Raw genomic sequence first — 20,453 nt, 5'->3', positions numbered from 1 at the left:
CATTTCATGATTGGATTGTTTGTTTCTTTGGTGTTGAGTTTAATAAGTTCTTTATAGATTTTGGAAACTAGCCCTTTATCTGATATGTCATTTGCAAATATCTTCTCCCATTCTGTAGGTTGTCTTTTAGTTTTGTTGACTGTATCCTTTGCTGTGCAAAAGCTTCTTATCTTGATGAAGTCCCAATAGTTCATTTTTGCTTTTGTTTCTTTTGCCTTTGTGGACGTATCTTGCAAGAAGTTACTGTGGCTGAGTTCAAAGAGGGTGTTGCCTGTGTTCTCTTCTATGATTTTGATGGACTCTTGTCTCACATTTAGATCTCTCATCCATTTTGAGTTTATCTTTGTGTATGGTGAAAGAGAGTGGTCCAGTTTCATTCTTCTGCATGTGGATGTCCAATTTTCCCAGCACCATTTATTGAAGAGACTGTCTTTCTTCCAATGGATAGTCTTTCCTCCTTTATCGAATATTAGATGACCATACATTTCAGGGTCCACTTCTGGGTTCTCTATTCTGTTCCATTGATCTATTTGTCTGTTTTTGTGCCAGTACCACACTGTCTTGATGACCACAGCTTTGTAGTACAACCTGAAATCTGGCATTGTGATGCCCCCAGCTATGGTTTTCTTTTTTAAAATTCCCCTGGCTATTCGGGGTCTTTTCTGATTCCACACAAATCTTAAAATAATTTGTTCTAACTCTCTGAAGAAAGTCCATGGTACTTTGATAGGGATTGCATTAAACGTGTAAATTGCCCTGGGTAACATTGACATTTTCACAATATTAATTCTGCCAATCCATGAGCATGGAATATTTTTCCATTTCTTTGTGTCTTCCTCAATTTCTTTCAGAAGTGTTCTATAGTTTTTAGAGTATAGATCTTTTACCTCTTTGGTTAGGTTTATTCCTAGGTATCTTATGCTTTTGGGTGCAATTGTAAATGGGATTGACTCCTTAATTTCTCTTTCTTCAGTCTCATTGTTAGTGTATAGAAATGCCATTGATTTCTGGGCATTGATTTTGTATCCTGCCACGCTACCAAATTGCTGTATGAGTTCTAGCAATCTTGGGGTGGAGGCTTTTGGGTTTTCTATGTAGAGTATCATGTCATCGGCGAAGAGGGAGAGTTTGACTTCTTCTTTGCCAATTTGAATGCCTTTAATGTCTTTTTGTTGTCTGATTGCTGAGGCGAGGAATTCCAGAACTATGCTGAACAGCAGTGGTGAGAGTGGACATCCCTGTCTTGTTCCTGATCTTAGGGGAAAGGCTCCCAGTGCTTCCCCATTGAGAATGATATTTGCTGTGGGCTTTTCATAAATGGCTTTTAAGATGTCGAGGAAAGTTCCCTCTATCCCAACACTCTGAAGGCTTTTGATCAGGAATGGATGCTGTATTTTGTCAAATGCTTTCTCTGCATCTAATGAGAGTATCATATGGTTCTTGGTTTTTCTCTTGCTGATATGATGAATCACATTGATGGTTTTACGAGTGTTGAACCAGCCTTGTGTCCCGGGGATAAATCCTACTTGGTCATGGTGAATAATTTTCTTAATGTGTTGTTGGATCCTCTTGGCTAGTATCTTGTTGAGAATTTTTGCATCCATGTTCATCAGGGATATTGGTCTGTAATTCTCCTTTTTGGTGGGGTCTTTGTCTGGTTTTGGAATTAAGGTGATGCTGGCCTCATAGAACGAATTTGGAAGTACTCCATCTCTTTCTATCTTTCCAAACAGCTTTAGTAGAATAGGTATGATTTCTTCTTTAAACGTTTGATAGAATTCCCCTGGGAAGCCATCTGGCCCTGGACTCTTGTGTCTTGGGAGGTTTTTGATGACTGCTTCAATTTCCTCCCTGGTTATTGGCCTGTTCAGGTTTTCTATTTCCTCCTGCTCCAGTTTTGGTAGTTTGTGGCTTTCCAGGAATGCGTCCATTTCTTCTAGATTTCCTAATTTATTGGCGTACAGCTGTTCATAATATGTTTTTAAAATCGTTTGTATTTCCTTGGTGTTGGTAGTGATCTCTCCTTTCTCATTCATGATTTTATTAATTTGAGTCTTCTCTCTCTTCTTTTTAATAAGGTTGGCTAATGGTTTATCTATCTTATTAATTCTTTCAAAGAACCAACTCCTGGTTCTGTTGATCTGTTCCACAGTTCTTTTGGTCTCGATATCATTGAGTTCTGCTCGAATTTTAATTAACTGTCTTCTTCTGCTGGGGGTGGGGTCTATTTGTTGCTTTTTCTCTAGTTCCTTTATGTGTAAGGTGAGCTTTTGAATTTGAGATCTTTCCAGTTTTTGAATGGATGCTTGTATTGCAATGTATTTCCCCCTCAGGACTGCTTTTGCTGCATCCCAAAGATTTTGAACGGTTGTATCTTCATTCTCATTAGTTTCCATGAATCTTTTTAATTCTTCCTTAATTTCCTGGTTGACCCTTTCATCTTTTAGCAGGATGGTCCTTAACCTCCACTCGTTTGAGGTCCTTCCAAACTTCTTGTTGTGATTTAGTTCTAATTTCAAGGCATTATGGTCTGAGAATATACAGGGGACTATCCCGATCTTTTGGTATCGGTTCAGACCCGATGTGACCCAGTATGTGGTCTATTCTGGAGAAAGTTCCATGTGCACTTGAGAAGAATGTGTATTCAGTTGAGTTTGGATGTAAAGTTCTGTAGATGTCTGTGAAATCCATCTGGTCCAGTGTATCATTTAAAGCTCTCGTTTCTTTGGATATGTTGTGCTTAGAAGACCTATCTAGTATAGAGAGAGCTAGATTGAAGTCACCAAGTATAAGTGTATTATTATCAAAGTATTTCTTCAGTTTGGTTATTAATTGGTTTAAATATTTGGCAGCTCCCACATTCGGGGCATATATATTGAGGATTGTTAAGTCCTCTTGTTGGATAGATCCTTTGAGTATGAGATAGTGTCCCTCTTCATCTCTCACTATAGTCTTCGGGGTAAATTTTAATTTATCTGATATAAGGATGGCAACCCCTGCTTTCTTTTGAGGACCATTTGAATGGTAAATGGTTCTCCAACCTTTTATTTTCAGGTTGTAGGTGTCCTTCTGTCTAAAATGAGTCTCTTGTAGACAGCAAATAGATGGGTCCTGCTTTTTTATCCAGTCTGAAACCCTGCGCCTTTTGATGGGGTCATTAAGCCCGTTCACGTTCAGAGTTACTATTGAGAGATATGAGTTTAGTGTCATCATATCTATTCAGTCCTTGTTTTTGTGGATTGTTCCACTGAACTTCTTCTTAAAGGGGAATTTTAAGAGTCCCCCTTAAAATTTCTTGCAGAGCTGGTTTGGAGGTTACATATTCTTTCAGTTCCTGCCTGTCTTGGAAGCTCTTTATCTCTCCTTCCATTTTGAATGAAAGCCTTGCTGGATAAAGTATTCTTGGTTGCATGTTCTTCTCATTTAGGACCCTGAATATATCCTGCCAGCCCTTTCTGGCCTGCCAGGTCTCTGTGGAGAGGTCTGCTGTTACCCTAATATTCCTCCCCATAAAAGTCAGGGACTTTTTTTCTCTTGCTGCTTTAAGGATCTTCTCCTTATCTTTGGAATTTGCAAGCTTCACTATTAAATGTCGAGGTGTTGAACGGTTTTTGTTGATTATAGGGGGGGATCTCTCTATTTCCTGGATCTGAACACCTTTTTCCCTTCCCAGATTCGGAAAGTTTTCAGCTAGGATTTGTTCAAATACATATTCTGGCCCTCTGTCCCTTTCGGTGCCCTCGGGAACCCCAATTAAACGTAGGTTTTTCTTCCTCAGGCTGTCATTTATTTCCCTTAATCTATCCTCATGGTCTTTTAATTGCCTGTCTCTTTTTTCCTCAGTTTCCCTCTTTGCCATCAACTTGTCTTCTATGTCACTCACTTGTTCTTCCACCTCGTTAAGCCTCGTCGTTAGGACTTCTAGCTTAGATTGCATCTCATTTAATTGATTTTTAATTTCTGCCTGATTGGATCTAAATTCTGCAGTCATGAAGTCTCTTGAGTCCTTTATGCTTTTTTCTAGAGCCACCAGTAGCTGTATAATAGTGCTTCTGAATTGGCTTTCTGACATTGAATTGTAATCCAGATTTTGTAACTCTGTGGGAGAGAGGACTGTTTCTGATTCTTTCTTTTTAGGTGAGGTTTTCCTTCTAGTCATTTTGCTCAGTGCAGAGTGGCCAAAAACAAGTTGTATTGGGAAAAGGAGAAAAAGAGAGAGAAGGAAAGAAAAGAGGAAAAGAAAAAAGAGAAAGAAGAAAAAAAAGGGGAAAAAGAGAAGAAAAAGAAAGAAAGGAGAAAAAAGAAAAAAAAAGGGGGTGTGGGGTGGGGGAAGCAATCAGAAATCAAGAAGAAAGAAAGAAAAAAAGCACAAAACAAAACAAAAACAAAAAGAAAAACAAACAAACAAACAAAAAACACGGGGGAGTATCTTCCGATTCTGTATACTTTAAGTCCCTTGACTTCCCCTGGAACTTGTCCGTCTCGCTGGTCTTCTGGGGGAGGGGCCTGCTGTGCTGATTCTCAGGTGTTAGCACTTGGGGGAGTTGCTCTGCCCCTGCCTGGTGCAGGGTTCAGTGGGGGTTGTTCACCCCATGAGTCCCCCGGAGGAAGCCACAGTGGCGGGGGCAGCTCTGGAGCCCTGGAGTCAGCCCCCGCAGTAATTCCGGGGCTCTCCGTCTGCAGGGCTTGGGGGCTCCGGGGCGGGGCCGCTGATCTGCTCAGTTCCAAGCAGGAGTGTCCTTGCTGTCCTGGGCCCTCCCGGCCTCTGCCTGTCCCGGGGGGAGGCCGGTTCCTGGGCTGTGTCCCGGTGCCCTGTGCTCCGGCGCCTGCGCTGTTGGATTCGCTCCCGCCCCGCAGCCCCCTCCGCGGAGCCGCCGCCCGAGCCCCGCAGCTGTTCCCGGAGCCGCGCAGCCCCCTCCGCGCGGAGCTTCTTCCTCTGCCCAAGCCGCCGCCGCCGCCGAGCTGCTCCCAGAGCCCCGCAGCCCCCTCCGCGGAGCCGCAGCCCGAGACCCTCCGAGCTGCTCCGGGTCCCGCCGTGCACGCTGCAGCCCTTAGGGAGCTCGGCGCACTCTCCCGGGGCGCAGGTGCCTGTTACTATCCCAGGGAGCCCGAGGGCATCCCCGCCTTTCTGGGGATCCTGCTCCAATTCCCCGGGAGGCCTTTCCGCGGGGAAGGTCGGTGCAGCTCCTGCTCCTCCGGGACGGGGCTCTCCTGTCCTGGGGACACTCGCCCCAGCCTCAGCCCGGCTCCTCGCTTGGCCCCGCCCCCTTGGAGGCCTTTTGTTTCTTTATTTCTTTTTCCCCGTCTTCCTACCTTGATAGAAGCGCGAACTCTTCTCACTGTAGCATTCCAGCTGGTCTCTCTTTAAATCTCAGGCCGAATTCGTAGATTTTCAGGACGATTGGAAGGTTTTCTAGGTAATTTGTTGAGGACAGGTGACTTGGAGACCCTACTCTTCCGCCATCTTGCCCCTCCCCTGAAATTCTAAAAGTTTACCCTTTACTAATTTTATCTTTATTCTGTGGTCCACAATGATTATTATACACTAGATATATTCCCTTGAGAAAAGATTACTTTGGCCTTAGTGAAACCTCAATAATTTGATCTTCATTTCTAAATTTAAATATGCATCATCTGTACTGAAGTATAAAGCTGAAAATAATCTTATCTAAAAAATTCTAAAGGCTTCCTTTAAGTAAACAAATCCGATCCAGATAAGTAATTTTTAAAACTAGAGTTATGAAAATAATTTTATACATAAAATTATGTTTAGAACACATTTTGAAATAAAATGTTCATTTATGGGTATGTATTTTACTTTAACATGTTGTACTTAAAATAATAAAACTTTCTTTAAATATACTGTTTCAGACTTCTCACCAGGTCAACTTTCTGCTCACTCAGACACACTGTTGTGAATCAATGATGATTGGTGGAATAACCTCTGTCCTTAATGGGACAGTTTCCCAAGATTTCTCTTTGGCTTCTAGGAAAAGGTCCCTTAGATCCCTTTCCTTCCCATCTTTCATCTTTTGAATGGTCCCAGATGCTTGTCTCTTCTTAAGAAAGCAGGGAAAAGGACAACCAAATAACAGTTATAATTTCAAATGAGCTTTGAGATCCAGAGTCTCCATGTTTGCTTTATTTTTATAAAAAAAAATATAAAACTTTCTTACAGGGTTAGGACTATGGTAAGACAGGCAAGGCACCCAAGGTGCAGTTTAAGGAGGTCTCACTATCAGGATCTTGTGCTTTGCTTGCCTTCTTGTAGTCCCAGCTCTGCTCTGTAGAGTGGTCTTAAACATATGAAAGGAAAGGAGACATTATAAAGTAATGTGCAATGGTGAAATTTAAACTTTTAGATTCTAGATCATTATGACGTTGCACCAAATTTTTGATGGAATAATGAAATATGCTTATAATGAAATGGGTTACAAAATAATTCAAAATAAATTTGTATCTTTGGAATCACAAAGAAATATTTTTACATGAAAGTTGTCTTTTGAAACTGAAAAGGATGGTTCAGGCTCCATTTCACCAATTCCTTTAATTTAGAAATGGAGTTTAAAATTATATCCTCAAAATATCTCTGTATTTTAACACTTAAAATGGCTACTAAATAACAAATAAAAAAATAAAAAAAAAACATTACCACTTTTGTGCTTTTTTGGGGATCAAAACATGTCTATTTACTGAAAGATAGAGAAATGATGACACATTTCGAAGTGAAATGGTTCCTTCTACATAGCTTGGACTGTATTAATCTGAACTACCAAATAACGTACGATAATACCTACATCTAAGAATTCATGCCAGTTACCAAAGATGATCAAACACTAATCAGATCAGTTGTACATATCAGCATAGGACCTCTCTCTTGGCTCTAAGTGATGAAAAGAAGAAAATGGAAATATAATTTATGGTATTTTCCAAGTAGATGGAGTAGGGGCCCTTTCTGACTATTTTGTAAAAGGTACTCAGAACTCTCCGTGGTATATATTTGAAGTCAGTAAATATAAAATGGGAATAATCAGTGCAAAAAAATATTTTAAGTAAAATTATTGTTTGTGAGTTCTACAAAATTTCAATGTCGAATTTCAATGTGAATCTTATTAAACTAAGAATCTTATTAAACTAATCTTATTAAACTAATAAAACTTATAAACTGTGCTATCTTATTAAACCTAAGTGTATGGTTAAACACAGTTACCATAGAGTAAGTAAACATTCACTCTTCAAGATTAAGCACCGAGTGTGACTATCCATGTTAAAATACTCACAAAACCTGTAAAACCAAGATGGGAAAAGGGATTCCCACCATTCACTTGGTGAGGACAGTTTCAATTTAGATTTACTCACTGAAGCATACCCTCCAATCCTACATAATTAAAAGCTGGTTCCCAACTATATGGTAGTCATAGGGCAGTAACTCAGGGTTCAGCATCTTGGACTCAGTTACTGATGTTCCATTTGAAACATGGAAAGATCAACTCATTTTCCTGTTCCTGAACTGCCCTTTTTCTGTAGAGATAATAGGATTTACAAATATAAAACAAAGCCAATTTATTCATACTTATGCTATAGAAGAAGCAGAAGATACGAATAAATATAGAAAATACAATGCCAATGAATGCAGGGAAAACAGCACAAGTTTATTTTCTGAGTTGGTCATTCAAATATAATAAAAAATAAACATATTCATTTACTTATGTAACAAATCATTACTGAAGTCTTAGTATTTGCCAGGCATTGTATGTGATGCACTGGATATCTAATAAGAAGTAAGTTCACAGACATGCTCTCACATGCTCATACACATAGCCATTGTTTATCAAGAAAGTTAGGAAATCACAGTATTAGACATCCACATAAATATGAAACACCTCCTTCTAGATACAATTCTTCCTTCTTCCTTGATAGGGAGCTCTGAACTCTAACAAGGTAAAAAAAAACAAAACCCACCAGATTTTACAGAAAACAAGGCTGAGCCATAAATAATGTGATGGTCTGCAATGTGGCTCTGAAGTCTGCTTGAGTAATCCTGCAAAACTGCTCAGTTTGTCAGGGTTACCTCTTCTTGATGCTAAGGTAAACTAACAGGTTGGCACTGACCACAGCTGTGGCTGCATTTTCCTGTATTACTCTCACATTTTGTAGAAAATACGTCAATCTGGAAAACTCCTTTAGCGCACGGGAGGAACTCAAGTCTTAGATGAAAAATAGGTTCCATCAAAATTATTATTTCATATAGCTTAAAGCAAAACATGAAAATCCTGGCTAAGACAATCTTGTTCAAAAATTTCATGTGCTTTGTAAAAATCTCTCAAATCATTCTTTGGGATCTTAAAAAAGGGCTGTACACTGCAAAGGGAACTATAGAAGTGGTATTTTTAGCAGCCTTGTGTCTTCCCATTGTGGCAGATAGGAGCACAACATGAATGTTATACGCATCTTTGATTTATAAAGTCAGAGCTACAACTTATGCCTCTGGGCCCATACAGATAATTAAAATGCTACAAAATGAGAATTTTTATTTACTGTAATTACATTCAAATATCATCATAATTAAGTTCATTTTTCAAGAGAAAAGGACTGCACTCCTAGTCAAGGATAGCACAAGCACACAGTTCTGTTCTCATAATGCCAAAGGACAAGGAATCAGCGATTTCTTTTGCTGCTTTACCAAAATAATATCAGAGAAAGGATCTAGAAAAACCTCCTAAAGTCACTGAGGCATTCTAGACAGATGGTTGTCTCATTTCTTTCTATTTCTGTTTCAGAAAGGTGGCCCCAAAGGACCTCCTCCATGTTTAGACACTTTCACTTCAGAAGTTCTCTCCCAATATTTTAATCTAAATCCCCATTAACTGCAACTTGTACTTTTTCCCTTGCTTTTTTTCCTACTGAAGAAACAGTGTTGCTTCTCCCAGACTATACCATCTCAACTCCCTTAACTATCTTCATAGGTCTGCTTCATCTTTTCTTTCTTCTTGAATTATCTCCTGAGGTCTGAATGCTGAGCTCAAAGATGGGTAAAAAAAAATCACTTTAGCTTAACTAGACTTATAAATGCTTCTGTATATCTGGAGCATTTTCAATAGAAGCTATCCCTGTGAAAGTGGCTTCTGATTCTATAGTAACATTGTTTTGAGGTTTTGAAAAATAAAGTTGTAGTAAATGAACAAAAAAAATCCAATTTTATCTTCCAGAGAAAGTCACATATCAGGTGCCTAGGTAATCACATTTATGTTTAAGAGGTACACTGTAAAAAAAAAAGAGGTACACTGTAAGCTCTGAGACACCTGACTGTCAGCCATCAATCATGCACCCCATACCAGGGCAGTGGCACTGTGAGATTATCACACCTCCCAGTGTTAATGGGTCTTAGTGTATCTCAGTATCACTGAAGCAAATCAAAGACTCCACGACAATCAAAACTTGTTTAAAATTGTAGCACAGTCTTGTTTTCTCCTTCAGCAAATAAATTAACTGAAATAAACAAAGCTGCACACTAGTTTTTTTTTTAACTAAATAAAAAACATTTAGTAAGTCAGAATCAACCTGAAGAATACACAAGGCAATGTGGTATTGTGAGGCTGAGCACCTTCCAGAAGCAGATTACTATGTCTTCTTTGAACTGATGAGTGTGTGATCCTGGAGACCATGAATGACAGCATGGTTATTCAGAAAAAATGAAACTACAGATCAGAGGAAAAGATCCTTCATCTGATATGTGAGAGAGAACTACTTAGTTTGTCTCTCTCTATATGCATTCACTAAAAAACTGCAGAACTGTAAATTTGGTTGATGTCTTTAGAAAATTATACTTCTACATCAGAGAAATTCCCAGTGGCCTTGAATAAGAATAGTAAGAAAGACTTCTTTCAGATTTCGTCTATTATATTAAATAGCTTCTAAAATCTACATTAATAAAAGGTCTTGATTATATTTCTTTAATGAAGAATTCAGTTAAAACTATAGCTGATTTCAGTTTTCTTTAAATATTTCATTAAAACTTGATAGAAGCATAAATCAAGTCCTACTAATCTCCCCAGTGTGTGGGGAGGTAAGAATAAATGCTCGTTTCCAGGGTGACAATATCCACATAGCAGACCCCTGGTTAGAGTCAACAGCAGAGAAGGGAAAGAGAATTTGCACATACTGTAAAAAGGGCACACATTCGTTCTATCTTCTCTGGGTTCCTTGGCCCACCATTCTTGTTCAGTCTCACCAGAAACCGCTCACTGAAATGTAGGAGAGAGAGACAGAAAAATGTAAGGGACCACATGCTCCAGAACAAACAAAAAGGGCATTTATAGAGAAGCCCTAAACACTTTCAGAACAGCTCATCATGACAGGCAAGGCCAAAAGTACATATCTAATGGCAGGACACTATTTTTCTTGCCAAGCAGCATGCAATGGACACTACAAACTGCCTAACAGCTGTTGCTATTTATTTGCTGGTAGTGGCTCTTATCTCCCTAAAGGTGTGTGTTCCCTGAGGGGAGCAATGAAGATTGTATCTTCTATTTTTTTCTCCAAATACCTCCAAAGCTCTAGTCATAATACTAAGCCCATAACAAGCATATACATTCTCTGATGTGAACACTCAAATCATAAAAATATCCATCATACTTGAGCCAAAAGAATCTATATTATCCAATTTACATCTCTTAAGAATAATTTCAGGACTAAGAAAAAAATGTTACAGGGGCTTACAAAATTTGGGCAAAAAGTCAAAGAGAAATAATGTATTATAACTAAAGCTGCAAGGTGCCTGGGTCGCTTAGTAGGTTAAGCATCTGCCTTTGGCTCAGGTCATGATCTCAGGATCCTGGGGTAGAGCCCCACATTGGGCTTCCTGCTCAGTGGGAAGTCTGCTTTTCCCTCTCCCTCTGCTCCTTCCCTCTGCTCATGCTCTCTCTCTCAAATAAATAAAAAAAAAATAAAAATAACTAAAGTTGCAATCAGAATTTAATAGGGCCATTAAAATATTTTATTGCATAAACAACACAGGTTAATTCCTGAAGTAAATTATTGGATTAAAAACCTGAGATACAGTGTTTATGACATCTGCAGAGGTGTCTCCTCATTCTCTTACTCCTGCCTGCTCCTTCTTAGGATTTCCCAATTTCCCATCTCTTCATCCCAAGGCTTCCCCATCAACTGCAACAAGAAAACTGAGCCATGGCAAAGACCAGGTATGTGATTCTAAAAGTAATTTACTTCTCCTGTGCCTACTCACCACATATATGTGGTATCAGTGAAAAGGTCAATATTAAAATATTGTCTTAGAATTATAAGATATAATATCAATTTCACAGGTTGCATACTTTGTTCATGTATTCATTTGTTCATTTAGTCAAATAGTTACTATGTTCTGGTGCTAAACATGGGAATACAAATGTTGACAGGATACATACAAGGTACTTTTCTTCATAGAGCTTGTCATTCTGGTAGACATATACAGAAATGAAGCTCAGAAAATATCTGGGCCAGATACAAATGAGATTTTTTTCAGCCAGAAGGTTGGATGGCAACAAAGAGAGAATGCGCATAGAAGGAGCAGGAAAAAGGGCTTTGGTCTGAATCCTGAGGGACGTTGATATTTAGGAAGAAAGAAGTAGAACTAGCAAAGTAGACACAGGGACAAATAGGAAAACAAGAAAAATGAAGAGGAGGTGGGATGCTATGCTAGTCAAGGGAAGAAAATGTCTGAAAGAGGAGGGAGGGGTCAGTGAGGTCCAAGGCCAGTGAGAATCACATGAGATAAGCACAAGAGCGTCCCTCTAGCTGTTCAGAACAGAGACTACTGTGATTCTTGCAATAACTGTTTGAGTGGGATGGTAGAAACAGCCCAGTGTGAGGAATAAGAAGTAAGGAGGTAGAAACAATGAGTCTAGACTACTCTTTAATAAATGGCTATGGAAAGGTTAAAGTGATGAACTTATATTTGAATAGGTACATTGGGTTGAGGGAGGTCTTTATTAACATGTGGGATAACACATATGTTTATATTTAATTAGTTGTCAATAATTTCAACACAGCAGAGAAATTTCAACAAATAGTACTCAACAATCCATATGAAAAAAACTAAATCTTTGATTTAGTTTGCCTTGATCCTTGCCTATAAAAGATTAACTTGAATGGATCACAGACATAAATATAACAGCTAAAACTCTAAAATTATAAGAAAACACAGAAGAAAATGAAGACAAGTACCTTTGTATATATTATTCATATTTGTATTTCCATATTTAGCATAAAAGAGAAAAATCTTTGTGATCTCAGATTATTGAGTATCATGAATCACAACAAAATGATAAACTGAACTTTTCCAGAATTAAAACCATCTTCTCTTGAAAAGACACTGTTAAAGTGCAAAGACAAGCTATCAACTGAGAAAATATTTATAAAAACTCATCTAAGAAAGGACCGTATTAAGAACATATTATGGAGTTCTGAGAGTTCTTTATAAGTAACAACTCAATTTAAAAGTGGACAAAAAAACAGACACATAGATCAATGGAACAGAATAGAGAACCCAGAACTGGACCCTGAAATGTACGGCCATCTAATATTCGATAAAGGAGGAAAGACTATCCATTGGAAGAAAGACAGTCTCTTCAATAAATGGTGCTGGGAAAATTGGACATCCACATGCAGAAGAATGAAACTGGACCACTCTCTTTCACCATACACAAAGATAAACTCAAAATGGATGAGAGATCTAAATGTGAGACAAGATTCCATCAAAATCCTAGAGGAGAACACAGGCAACACCCTTTTTGAACTTGGCCACAGTAACTTCTTGCAAGATACATCCACGAAGGCAAAAGAAACAAAAGCAAAAATGAACTATTGGGACTTCATCAAGATAAGAAGCTTTTGCACAGCAAAGGATACAGTCAACAAAACTAAAAGACAACCTACAGAATGGGAGAAGATATTTGCAAATGACATATCAGATAAAGGGCTAGTTTCCAAAATCTATAAAGAACTTATTAAACTCAACACCAAAGAAACAAACAATCCAATCATGAAATGGGCAAAAGACATGAAGAGAAATCTCACAGAGGAAGACATGGACATGGCCAACATGCACATGAGAAAATGCTCTGCATCACTTGCCATCAGGGAAATACAAATCAAAACCACAATGAGATACCACCTCACACCAGTGAGAATGGGGAAAATTAACAAGGCAGGAAACAACAAATGTTGGAGAGGATGCGGAGAAAAGGGAACCCTCTTACACTGTTGGTGGGAATGTGAACTGGTGCAGCCACTCTGGAAAACTGTGTGGAGGTTCCTCAAAGAGTTAAAAATAGACCTGCCCTACGACCCAGCAATTGCACTGTTGGGGATTTACCCCAAAGATTCAGATGCAATGAAACGTCGGGACACCTGCACCCCGATGTTTCTATCAGCAATGGCCACAATAGCCAAACTGTGGAAGGAGTCTCGGTGTCCATCGAAAGATGAATGGATAAAGAAGATGTGGTTTATGTATACAATGGAATATTACTCAGCAATTAGAAACGACAAATACCCACCATTTGCTTCAACGTGGATGGAACTGGAGGGTATTATGCTGAGTGAAATAAGTCAATCGGAGAAGGACAAACAGTGTATGTTCTCATTCATTTGGGGAATATGAATAATAGTGAAAGGGAATATAAAGGAAGGGAAAAGAAATGTTGGGAAATATCAGGAAGGGAGACAGAACATGAAGACTCCTAACTCTGGGAAACGAACTAGGGGTGGTGGAAGGGGAGGAGGGCGGGTGTTGGAGGGGAATGGGTGACGGGCACTGAGGTGGACACTTGACGGGATGAGCACTGGGTGTTTTTCTGTATGTTGGTAAATTAAACACCAATAAAAGTTAATTAAAAAAAATAAAAAATAAAATAAAAAAAAAAAAAAAAAAAAAAAAAGTGGACAAAAGATCTGAGTAGATCTTTCACCAAAGAACATACAGGGATGGCAAATAAGCTCAAGAAAACATTAATCATTAGAGAAATGCAAATTAAAAGCATAGTGAGATACCTCTACACACCTATGACAATGGCTAAACTAAAGATGAAGTATGCCAAGGGTTGGTGAGAATGTAGAGCAACTAGACCTCTCATAAACTGTTGAGGGGAAGGCAAAATGGTATAGCCAGTTTAGAAAACAGTCTGACAGTTTCTTATAAAGTTAAACTTAGACTTATTATATGATCAAATCATTCTACTCCTAGGTATTTACTCAGGAGAAATGAAAACTATGTCCACACAGAGGACATAATACCAGCTTTATCACAACAGTCAGATCACCAGAATAGCCATAAGATGAATGGACAATCCAAATAATGGAATCTCCATACAATGGAATATTCCTTCACAATAAAAGAACTACTGAGATGTATAATAATATGGATGAATCTCAAAAACATAAGCTAAGTGAAAGAATCCAATCAGTCACAAAAGACCATATACTGTATGTCTCCACTTATATTATAATCCGGAATAGGTGTAAACTATAAGGAAGGAAACTAGATCAGGAGTTGTCAGGCCTGAGGAAGGAGGGCAGAGAATGACTGCAAAGGTGCATGAAGGAACTTTCTGGGTGGTTTCACAACTATAAATGTGTTAAAACTCACCAAACTATGTATTAAAAAGAGCAAATTTTACTATATGTAAATTACAGTTCAACAACCTGACTTCAAAAAAAGATGGGGTACACTGAAGAACATTTGCTTTTTTTTTAAATTTTTATTTATTTATGATAGTCACAGAGAGAGAGAGAGAGAGGCAGAGACACAGGCAGAGGGAGAAGCAGGCTCCATGCACCGGGAGCCCGACGCGGGATTCGATCCCGGGTCTCCAAGATCACGCCCTGGGCCAAAGGCAGGCGCCAAACCGCTGCGCCACCCAGGGATCCCAACATTTGCTTTTAATAGGACAATGTTTGTAGATGGTGAAGTCCTAAAGACAGAGGAAAGAGAAAATAACTGACAAAGGAAAAGGTAGTTCCCACCTCCTTGGGAAAACTGAGAGAATCAAGGAAAGAATGGAGGAGGAAACAACACGTGTAGATACACATAAGTTAGTAGTTTTAGTAATGGAAAGTTGAGGTTTATCAGAGGAACAGGAGATAAGAACATCAGAGTAACATCTTTCTGTTACTGTACTGGATCTATCCTAACATGTATATTTGCATTTAACAATCACCCAGTTAGCTCTTAACTTGATACACGAATAGAAAAACATTGGAAGTTTATGTCTTCTCAAGAGAAGTTATCATTACTTCTGCACTCTTTGTTGAAGGAACACCTGCAACTGCTCTATCACATTACCAACCGCTCAAGGACAGACATCTACAAAGCAGGCTGTTGTTCGAGCTGCTGGACATCCACAGAAGGGTATATGATTTGGAGGGGCTACATCAAGCTCTGGTCCAAAGAAAAAGGGTACATAAAGCAAATTCCTGAGTGGACAGGGTTGCTGGCCCTATCAGAACCCAAGAACTTCTCTTTCTCAACAGTGAGAGGAGACCCCTCAGTTCTCACAGTGCCCACAGGACCTTCACATGTCCTAGAGCCTTTCATGCTTCTGGTTTTGCCTGGCCTTCTTCACAATTTGTGAAACTGAAAATAACTTTTTTTTTTTCATTTCATAGGGCTGAGGATATACATCTAGTTATTTCCTATTTTGCTAGCTTTTCCAATGGGAATGATAAACAAATAATGCTTTCTGTTAACATTCACACTATTTGAAGGCAAATATCTATCCAATGTTTCCTGAAGTGGCCCTCCCCTGACCAAAAAAAGTGGGAAAATCTGCATTAAACATGGTTAAACAGTTTTCTATCCTCTAGGACTTTTCAGAGGCTTAAAATACTATATGTTTTAATATCAATGGGACAGATGACATTTGTCTCCACAAGCTGCTTTTATGTAAGGCAATAGAGTCTGTACAAAGTTTGATAAATGCTGATCAAATCTACTTGCCAATGAGAGCTACAGCAACCATTCACATTTCCCAAAGGTCTGAAAGGAACTGTAGCCAAGAGAGTAAAATTTATTAATGAGATTTTAGGAACATCACCTATATGAGAGCAACAGGTCAATTTTCCTCTTTGGTAAGAAATATGGGTAAGAAAACTCCAATTCTTTCAAAAGAAAAAAGAGATGGTATTAAATTCTTACTTTTCAATAAGCAACATAATAAGAGAACTGTTCCACATTTTGTTGTCTTTATGATGAGCTATGCATGAAGAGTATATGAAGTTATTTGAATCTGTGGCAAGTCTAACAGAGTGTTTCAATTTTAAGATGACTTGATTTTATGAAAGTTCTAATTCACACACTCATACACATCTCTGTCAATAGGAATTCATGCATCCCTACAGCAAATGTTCAGTGGCCACCAATAAGATGCCAGACTTTGTTGAGGCAGAGAGTCTCTGATACTTAGGAAGGATATTTCTTGAAGACTCTGTTTTGGAAATACAAGCATGTATAAGTTCAGAGGAATTCTCTCAACTTTCAATTTAATCTTCATGTTTCTCATTTGGTTCTCTGTGGAGATGGATAGCAACTACTTAACATCTCTTTCCTGATAACCTCCCAGGTGCTTAAAAACAGACAAGTAGCCCCAAGGCCATAATACATAGCACAATCAAACAGATTAAAAAATCTCTAGTATTTCCTCACAGATTCATTTTCCAATTTAGATCACATTTGGCTTTATTTTTCAAGTTCTTCAAGTTTTCCCACTTCATTCTGAAGCACAAGAGCAGAAATGCATAAAGGGGTTTCATAAAGGTAAACCAGTACTGTGGCTTTCAAATTTATTTTTAGTATCAGCTTTTTATTTTCAATAAAACCTTACACTGTTCAATATATGCAAAATTGATAAAGATGGCTACTTTAGCTCAAAGAGAGGAAAGGCTGGGGGTGAGGGAAAGAATCCTCCCAATTTAGGCCTCTCTCCTAACCACCACCTGCCCTGAGACACTTCAGGGCTCCAAAGAATACTTTTGTAACTTAGTAAAATTCAAGGATTAGTTCCAGCCTTCTTCCCTCCTTTTCATTCATTTCAACAGGCATTCATGAGCCTCTACCATATTCCAGAAACTGAGATGGATACTGGGAATAGAGAAATGAGTGGTGCCTCCCTATCCCCAAGATTTTGAGTCTACTGGGAGACAGACACACATAAACCCAAAATTACAACACAATGTGAAAATGCTAGAATTACACAGAAAGGGGCTACTGACAAATTCTATTGGGATAGGGATAGGCTGCCCAAATGAGATACTGTAAAGTATTCTTGCAATATTGCTAGGCTTTCAGTATTTGGTAAGATGTAGTTAGAGATGAAAAGAAGGGGATTCTAGGAGAGTGCTCCAAGCGCAGATTCTCAAAGGTCTGAGGCAGCTTGATGGTGAGAAGGATTCAATCATGAGTTAGGAGGGCACTGGAGATCTGAGGAGTGGTCAAGGATGCTATGCAACACAGAGTGGACAAATTCAAAGTGGACTTGTATGTGAGTGTTCTCCAAACTTGGCTATTATCAGAAGTAGCTGGCAACTTATTTAAATACAGATTCCTGGACTCCGTCCCATGTTTTCTGGATCGGAATCTTTATAGGAGGATGCCTGGGTGGCTCAGCAGTTGAGTGTCTGCCTTTGGCTCAGGGTGTGATCCCTGAGTTCTGGAATCGAGTCTCACATCGGACTCCTTGAGAGGAGCCTGCTTCTCCCTCTGTGTGTGTCTCTGCCTCTCTCTCTCTCTGTCTCTCAGGAATAAATAAATAAAATCTTTATTAAAAAAAGAATTTTATAGGAAAGGACTCAGATTTCTGGAGAGAGTGCAAAAATCTGCATTTTAAAAAAAGTCTCAGTTTTTAGGATTAGCAAGTTTGGAAAATCCCCATTACGCCCTAGAGAGGCCCAGGAAGTTCACCTATGAGAAGCAGTGTTGACCATCTTAAGTTCTTAGAATGATCACTTGGGCCACAAAGTTGAAAGCAAGATGAACGTAGAAAATACTCTGAAGACAACTAGAGTAGCCCCAGAAAGCTATGATGCAGTTTGGGAACAGAAGAGAGGAGAATGGATGTAAGATACAAACTGACCACATGCAGTAGTTGACTGGATGTGGTAGTAACCAGGGAAGATAAAAAGTTCAGACATGTATGTTGAATTTGAAGTCTCCGTAGAATACGCAGGTGAAAAAGAAACAGGAGGATCAAAGCCCAAGTCTGAAGTTCAGGGGAAAAGACATGGGTGGGAGATGAAGCTCTGGATACCCATCAATTTGCTATAGCAACATGCAACAGCAGCCACTTACTATCTTTTATATGCTGGGCATTGTTGTTTTTTAAAGATTTTATTTGAGAGAGAGAGTGTGCAACATGAACAAGGGAGGGGCAGAGAGAGAAGTAGAAGCAGACTCCTCGCTGAGCAGGGAGCCCAATGCAGGGCTCCATCCCACGATCCTGGGATCATGACCTGAGCCCAAGGGCAGACACTTAACCACCTGAGCCACCCAGTGCCCCTGTACCAGGCATTGTTTAAACTGTTTCTTTTCTAGCCTAATTGTATTTAATCCTCATAACAGATATTTAATCTCTGAAGAAACAGAGACAGAGGTGCAAAGTTCCTGGTGTGAGATCAGAAAGTAGAGAGAGAACAGTGAAGCTGGAATTATAATCTGAATCTGTTTGACTTCAAAGCCCATACTTTATCTGTATTTCATCCTGTGAAATGAGCATTGGAAAAAAAAAGTGGTGCGGGAGCGGGAGAGGGATTCCATGGGTAATGCTTGCCCATGAAATACACAGTGAATGTGTGTGTCACATGGGCTCCCAGAGGTGCTGCCTGAAGGAAATCCAGCTAACCCCATAATCCCTATTACCTACAGGGGACACTTAACCCATTTGATTAGAAAATTATACGAACTAGGGGTGGTGGAAGGGGAGGAGGGCGGGGGGTGGGTGAATGGGTGACGGGCACTGAGGGGGGCACTTGACGGGATGAGCACTGGGTGTTATTCTGTATGTTGGCAAATTGAACACCAATAAAAAATAAATTTATTATTAAAAAAGAATTTTGATTGAGATTTCACTGAATCTATATATTGGTTTATGAAGAGGATTTTAATATATATATATAAATAAGTATATATATTTAATGTAAAAAAAAAAGAAAATTTATGCTAAACTCTCATCCCAGTTCTGCTGGTGACACTTAGTCTGTTTGAAGTTTATGGCACTCCCATCCAGGAGACTGAGAGGTGATGGGAACAATGGTTTGCCTGATTTGGAACAAGCAGAGACTTGAATGACAAACAATCCCAGGAAACAGATTCTTTTCATTTTCTCTGAAGCAAAAGAGACACAGGAGTAAACCTGTTATCACATATTCTCCAATATGTGATAATAGTAAACCTATTATCACTATTCTTGAATAGTATTTTTCTAATTATACAGCCCCTAGAGGGTCTTTAGAAATCATGTACTTCTCATGAAATCAAACTAAATGGTAGCTTAATGATCAGTTATGTGGGAAGCTACAGTTTTTTACTCTAATGATTTACGCTCTCACTCCAGGATCAAGCTCCCAATTCTAACAACAAAAAGCACATATATGAGTAAATGGGGGTGCAATGAGGGTGAAGTTTTGCTGACAGGACAGCACAATGCTGAGTCAGTTCATCTTTGTCATCTTCAACATTCAAGTCAAAATGCTTCTAAGAAAAGTGTATATCCATGTGGCGAAGTTGGGCAGAGGGAATGACCCTGCCTTTTGTGTTTTGCTAATTACATCTATGGGGTCTAAAGAAGTATCACACCTTTAGAGTTCTTAGCTGTAGGTAAAGCAGTCTGAAGTGTTATAGGAAAATAATCATATTAGCCCTTGATGCCAAATAAGCAATGTTAGAACAGTGGTTTGCTTCTCTGTATTCAAGGACAGCTCTTTTGTCTGGCATAGACAAATGCACCCTTCATAGATAGGTCCTTTGGAACTTCTTAAGAGTAACTCAGACTTAGTAGTTCAGAAAGAATGCTAAACAAATAATTTAATGAAGGCTGAAAAAGACAATTTCTCTAAGAACACATTCATCAAGTGTATAGAAAGAATGGTACTTCATAATTTATCTGACTGTACTTAAATATATGGCCAAGCACTATCATAGAAAAATAAAGCACTTAAGAGCAAATCTAATGTCTTTCTATTTATTTATTACAATGTTTCCCAATGTATTTACTATGCAAACTGGAAAGACTCAAATAAATGCTAAAGTGTGCTTACATACTAAGGCTTCATGTAAAAACTGTCTTGGCAGTAATACAGAAAAATGACTGTCTTTTATGAAAGATCATACCCAACATAGTCCAATCATGGTGTTTCCTAATGGGTATTCTACTAACTAGAAAAATTCACTCTTTCACTAGTAGGTT

At 38.9% G+C, this 20,453-nt stretch overlaps 1 protein-coding gene across 10 annotated transcripts in view; it reads right to left on the bottom strand.

Annotated features, from left to right (window-relative positions):
- DOCK3 (dedicator of cytokinesis 3) overlaps positions 1–20,453 on the bottom strand; it is a 525,841-nt gene that overhangs the window by 122,859 nt on the left and 382,529 nt on the right. For all 10 annotated transcript variants that reach the window (XM_041761983.1, XM_041761990.1, XM_041761984.1 and 7 more), the window contains one exon: positions 10,163–10,244. In XM_041761983.1, the coding sequence (XP_041617917.1) occupies positions 10,163–10,244 (82 nt within the window). The remainder of the gene's footprint in view (positions 1–10,162; positions 10,245–20,453) is intronic.

This window comes from Vulpes lagopus, chromosome 7, assembly GCF_018345385.1.
Source record: "Vulpes lagopus strain Blue_001 chromosome 7, ASM1834538v1, whole genome shotgun sequence".
NCBI lineage: Eukaryota > Metazoa > Chordata > Mammalia > Carnivora > Canidae > Vulpes > Vulpes lagopus.
The sequence above is the reverse complement of the archived record's forward strand: the minus strand, read 5'-3'. Positions and strand labels throughout refer to the sequence as shown.